This window comes from Crocodylus siamensis, chromosome 7, assembly GCF_052110815.1.
Source record: "Crocodylus siamensis isolate JL-2025a chromosome 7, ASM5211081v1, whole genome shotgun sequence".
Taxonomy (NCBI): domain Eukaryota; kingdom Metazoa; phylum Chordata; order Crocodylia; family Crocodylidae; genus Crocodylus; species Crocodylus siamensis.
The window spans coordinates 88,044,196-88,050,793 of record NC_143401.1 but is presented as its reverse complement, the minus strand read 5'-3'; the positions used below and the strand labels follow the sequence as shown (position 1 = coordinate 88,050,793).

At 40.7% G+C, this 6,598-nt stretch overlaps 1 protein-coding gene across 5 annotated transcripts in view; it reads left to right on the top strand.

Moving 5' to 3' along the window:
* ATRNL1 (attractin like 1) overlaps window positions 1–6,598 on the top strand; it is a 1,104,086-nt gene that overhangs the window by 354,021 nt on the left and 743,467 nt on the right. For all 5 annotated transcript variants that reach the window (XM_090056522.1, XM_090056523.1, XM_090056521.1 and 2 more), the window contains exon 20: window positions 1,224–1,317. In XM_090056522.1, coding sequence (XP_089912648.1) covers window positions 1,224–1,317 — 94 coding nt within the window. The remainder of the gene's footprint in view (window positions 1–1,223; window positions 1,318–6,598) is intronic.

The following is a 6,598-nucleotide window of genomic DNA, read 5'->3' as shown; positions in this document are numbered from 1 at the left end:
ACTGTCACAGGAATGGGCTTTGTATTTTAATAACATCAGAGCATTAAAACTTAGTCCCTTTGCCAAAAAGAAAAACAGTCCTTTAATAATGGGATTGTAAAGTGGCAAAGTTTTATTACATGCAGGTCACCATTTAGTTTTATATCGATGGCCATACAGAAGACTGTGCATAACATCTTTTGCTGCGGTTCTAATTAAAACTTCAGTTCTAATTAAAATTTCAATGAAAGCAGGATCCAATCCCTAGGTAGGTCTGGAATTATTGAAAAAAAAGTTTTTCATTTTCAGGAGCAGTTTGATACTCTGGTAACATTTATAATACTGTTAAGTCTAACCCAACCTGATGTCCTGGTTATGTAACTGTACAGATCTTATTCTTTCAATACACTTTGCACAGGGATGCCCAGAGGCAACTCCATTATATGCAGTTCGTGCAACATCTATCATCACAAGTTATCAAGGGTGGGTAGATGGGATTCAGCCTACACAGAGCTGTACTCTTTGACAACCTGTTGGGACCTTAAATTGATTTATCATACATTTAAATGAACTTCCTAGATTCTCTTTGCTCTCTCACTCAGGTTTCAGGAGTATTTAAAAAGCAAAAGTACTTGCTTTATTTTTGCTTCTAGAGTGCTCTTGCCTTGAACCACAAATGCAGTATTAAATTAGCTGCTGTTCAAGTGGGATTTAAAATCTTTATGTTTGTTATATTTTCATCCAGTATAACAGGAATTCCAAGTATGTTGTATATTTTGTCAGGTACCTGAGGGAGAGCCTTATTTGGTTACACATAGCAGGCAAGACTGTGGTCCCATTGAAATCAACAGGATTTTGCCATTGTGTTATAGGTCAGGATTTTACCTTGCATAGGAAGGGTCTTTTATTGTTAATAATTACTCATATATTTGCCATTGTGTATACAAGTTGCATTGAAATGACAGACCATAATGACTGAAATCTTTGTTATTTATGGTGTCAGTAATCTTTCAATGAAATCTCCCTAAAGACACATTCAGACTGGAGTTCCTAACACTGGTGAATATAAATTAAATGATTGTATTAGCAACATGCATGTAAAAGGGCCTCATAATGGTAATTTCTAATACCTTGACTACACCTTCTTTGCAATGCATTTAGGACACAATATTAATATCCATAAATGTACATTTAATTATAAATATAGACTGTTAAATCTCCTCTTTCCCCTTTTGGTTTTATAGCTTGCACATGCAGTGGACACGCCAATGTTTGCCACATGCAAACAGGAAAATGTTTCTGCACAACAAAAGGGATCAAAGGAGACCAGTGTCAACTGTGAGTACAAATAAGTATAACCTTGCAGTATTTTAATTTATGCATAGCAGGTAATTATTTTCTGGGTTTTTTTCCATGTCTTTCTTTGCTGTGGAGTAACCTCCAGAGGTTTCACTCCTAAATCCGGTCATTCTATGTATCTCTCCTATTTCTTAGAAAAAGACATAATTATTTTCTTTCTTTTTGATAAATAGCATTATAAATATTAATAACATTTTGCAGCCACTACAGTTTTCTTTTTTAATATCCTATAAAAGGAGATGGCTGGAGAATTATCTTTAGTATTGTTCTTTTTTATGTGCAATTGGATTCCAAGTTCAAAATCTCTGTGAAGCTGGGAGTTATATTAGGTACATTTGTCACATACCTTTAGGTCAGAAACTACAGTAATTAGATTTTTAGAGTTTCAGAAACATTTTAAGGTGGACAATTCTTTAGACATTTCTCCACATAATTAAATATTGAACAGAAAGGAATATATAGGGTTGTAGCCATGGAAAGTGCGATTAGTATTTCTAGTTTCTGTACTGGAAATCAGCTGGATAGTTCATTGTTGACTGAGACTAAAACATTTAAAGGAGTAGAGATATAAATCCAAAGCAGGCTGGAAAAAGATAGAAATTATGTTAAGTATTTTTTCTCCTGTGTGGCTCAGATTTCCCTTTCTTTTGAAAGGAGATAGTCATACTTAGTTGCTCTCCATTTTGTGGTTCAGAGTTTTTAAATATTAAAAGTTACAGAACTTTTTTTGAAAGGACTATTAAAAATAAATGATGCTGTACTTCTTACCAGGACAGATTTATTCCAGACTCCTTCTCCACCTACTTCCAATTTTCAGGAGAGTAGCAGTTTGTCCCAGTGGTAATTTGCAGTAGTTTTAGAGAAAACAGAAATGCTGAAGGGCAAACAGAAACCTTTTCCTGATGGCTTTATTTTGTTTTTTAAGTTCTAGAGTTGTGGTAGTCTTCCTCTATTTGGGGGCATAATGGAAGAAAAATGATCATGTCATATTTGTATTTATTACTGTATTCTTAATGCCTTATTATAACATCAGTTCTAGGAACTGTGTGTTGTATGGGTTATAATGTGATGTTTTAAAAGAGGTATTGTGTGGCCCTGTGGGAACATGAGTTATACTACAGTCTTTCCCTTTATTTCTCTATTTCACCAGAGCAACATCGGATGTCAACCCATTATTTTATTTTTTTTCAGTTACCTAATCTGTATATTTTAGGTATTTGTAGGATTCTAATTGCTATTATATATAGATATTGCTGTTCTAACCCCCTTTTCTGCTGTTAGATAGCATTCCTTGTCTAGTAAATCCTTAAAGTTTATGAGATAGTGTGCTATTCAGAAAGATTATACTGTGAACACACTATGGAGAAATGTATCAGACCAGTGGCTGGCAACCTTTTCAGGTTGTGGACCAGACTAACTCAGCTTGGATCACAGGTGTATAGGGATGTGGATGGGTGCTAGGATCCACCCACTGCTGCCTCCTGCTTCTCTCATGGTGGCACCTGGAGAGCTCCCAAGGCATCCGCCTCTTCCTGTAGCAGTACAGAGAGAGCAGCTGCGCCAGTGCAGCCTGCCACCAAATGCTGCTGAAGCCCCAGATCCAGCCCACAGGCTGTTGCTGACCTCCTGTATTAGCTCAACCTGGTATTTATATTTAACCAATTAACAGAGTCTTCCCTTTGCTCATTGAATTTACTTTGTCAGCTTCCATCAAACTTTTGTAGCTTAGACTGAGTGCCCTACAGCTCAGAAGTGAAAATAAACCTTGATGGAACTGCAGTCAGTTTATTGCACTGGAAATCTTTCTTTTAATATTCTACAGTAAACAGTATTACTGAAGTTTTACACCAGAGAATGATCTTCTAAGACTGCTCAGTTATCTTTGCTTTGTGATGATGGAGTTTATTAATGTGGCTGTAGATAAAGAGGGAATCTTACATTAAAAGTCACATCCAGTTTTTTGTGTTATTTAAAGACTGTTTATTAGAATTAAGAGTACGAAGGGTCCAACCAGGATTGTGGCAGGAGGGTGGGAAGGTAGGCAAGTGGTAGGAGGAGGGTAGCAGCAGCAGGGGTGGGGGAAGTGGTGGCAGTGGCGGCCACAGTGAGGGGTGGGAGTGGTGGTGGCAGCAGTGGCAGAAGGGTGGGTGGGCAGGGAGGAGTGTTGGCAGCTTTGGGTGAGAGTGAAGTGGCAGCTGGGTGGGAGTGCAGGGCCCATGCTGGTGCCCCAGGGTCAGGGCTAGCAGGGACCAAGGCAGAGTGGCAGGAGCCTGGAGCCCAGGCTAGTGGGGGTGTGGTGCACTGTGCAGGGATTGTATGCATTTCCCTGGTTCTCCACCCAAGCCATGCGCCTCTGGGCAGGATCCCCATGCAATGGAGCTGGTGACCTGCCCTGCCCACTGCTACGCACAGGTCATGGGGAATGGCAGGGAGGTCTGTGCTATAGAGCTGGGCCAGCTCCACCCCTCTCTCTGCCACACTGGCTAAGTCCCATGACCTGTACCACTGGCTTCATCACACAGGGCTCCCTCTGGCAGCATGGGGCTTGGGCATGTGGAGAGTCCAAGCCCCATGGTGGCCCAGCCATATGCAGTTCTGGACAGTGCATTGCCAGGGGCTTCTCTCAGTGCTGCCACTGGCTTCAGGGGCTGTGTGTAATGGCAGGGAGTGTGTTTGTTGGGGGGACACACACACCCACATATCCCCACAAATAACCCCCTACAAACCCCATACCCACTCAGTCACATCCACACTCCCTCACAAACCCCACACACATCCCCAGCCCCACCCTCTCCCACTCTCCCCCACACACACCCACAACCACAGCCCCCTACAGACCTCATACCCACACCCCCCACAGCTATTCATAACCATCACACACATCCCTACAAACCCCCCACACACACCCTCCTCCACACCCTATATACACACACATCCACACGCATATACCCACTCCCCTCCACACCTCCACCCAATATATGAGAGTAAGACTTAATTTCATGAGCTATTATGCAATCACCTCTATATATGACACAAATGCACATAAATCTGAGCAAAAATTTTTTTTGACATAAAATTAAAATATGATATTGTAGATGTTTGATTTTTTTAGTATATAATTTGTTTTTTCCAGTTCCAAGATGTCAAACCCCCTTCCCAAACAAAAGAAGTGCTTCTGGGGGCAAAAGTCAGGGACTAAGGCTGGTCCCAAGATGGTGACCAAAGGGTGGGGCACCTGTCAAGGGGGAGGGCTACCCTTGCGGCCCTCAACAGCTCACCAAAACTTGTTAAGTGGCCCTCCAATCAAAATAATGTCCCACCCTTGATGTGGATAAGGGAACAGATATGAAAACAAGTCTTTCTACACCCTGATCAACCTGCTGTTAAGATGCATTCTTCTGCAAACCATGTTCTTTAACTCTCTGAATATATGTCATGATTCACCAGTTACTATTGATAAAATACTAACACTCCTTATTCAGTGTTTTCAGTTCAATTTGAGGGTTTTTTTAATTAATAGAGACTAGCAGAAAAGAAGCTAGTGTCAGAAAGTTACGTGCATATTCCTGTTCATGTTCAAGTGCAAGAGTTGGTACTGTAGATAATACCACGTCAGCAGGGCTCCTGGTTTTGTTTCTCTGGCACATCTACAGAAGTTCAGGCTGAGACAGGAAATAAAGAGCAACAGACCAGAGTCCATTGTAGCAAAAATGTAAGAGCCTCAAGTTCTGATTAGGTGTGATGTTGGATGTCCCCCCCTTTTTTTTTTAACCTGAGAAGATGGTAAGTTTTTGGTCTCATGCATTGATTTGGTTATGGGGAGAAATGGCTTATATAGCCATTCATTTCCTTTATGTAAAACTGTTTATAAAGATTTGCAAAATCTTGTTTCCATGAACATGGAATTCAGCAAGAGGGGATGGTTTTTGTTCACAGTTTTGTGTGTCCATCAGTCTTTTGCTAATCTTTCTTCTCAGGGCCTTGTTCCCAGTATTTGTTCTTTTCTTTTTTTCTCCTGCTCTGTGCCTGTCCTTGTGGCATTTTTCTCCTCTCTTGTTACGCACACAGGCATGCTTCTCCAAGCTAATCAATCCTCTGCCTTCAGTTTGTTATCAGTTCATACTAGGCTACATGGATCCGTTCCTCTTCCAGTCTTAACCTATCTTTTTGCTTTGGAACAAGGTCCAGTTGCTTAAGCTATGTATTCAGTAAAGGAGCTGAATTTCTCATTTATATTTATCCTGAAGAAAAGGCAGGTCTTATCCCCAAGCTTCAACAAGGGTTTTTTGCAACCCATAACAACATATATTAATTCTGTGCATAAGGATTAGGACTTGTATTGGTTTTTTTTCCTATCATGTATCTGTTATCTAGCTACCAGAAGGTACTAGCTCCCTCAGGGCTGAAGACTACTTGTATATTTTTGGCACTTAGGTACCACTAGCAGGACAGATCATTGAATTTATTATGTAACTCCATGCCTTCCTTTTTGGATTTGGCATGACCTCTGATGCTCAGTGATGGAGAGCAGTGTGACTGTGTTTCATTGAGAACTCTTGTGGCACCTTGCACTCAAGTAATGCTTTTCATTAGTTTCCTGCAAGTGGAAGTGCATCAAGGCTCTCAAAATAGAAAGTGAACTTTACCACTGTTGTTGTTCAAGAGTTGTTTTTGTGCACTTTCTGCTTCCTTCTCTGCCTCAGAAATTCTGTATATTGAGGACTGATGTTCAGGGAAAGGAAGTGTCGGGATTGTGAGGATGCCCTCCTTTATGTAACTTCAGTTACTAGATATTCAAAGCTTCACCCTTGTCCCTCAAATGGGTCCAGCTCTGGGGAGGGTTCTTTAGACTGATTGCCAGAGGTGCCCATTCTGTTCCACAAAAGTGAATGCACAGAGGCAGCTCTCAAATTAAAATATTTTATGCATGGCTAGCCTTTCATTTCTGCCTCTTCCATTTTTAGATCACATATGAACCATTAATTTGTACATAGGAAGGACATCATATTACAAGTCAGCCTCCTCCAAGACTAATGCCTATTCTACACATTACACTTAAGGTATTAGCCAGTTAATCGTGTCTTAAGTTGTGACCCAGCTCACATGCACCCATATATTCAGCCAGTTACTGGTGTAATAAAAAAGCAGTAAGCTGCAAAGTTACTCCACAAAAAAATGTATAATAACTTTGTAGCTATTTCTAATCATGCCATTAATTGAATGTGTGGCCAGGTGCTCCCCTGTGGCTGAGAGTCACATC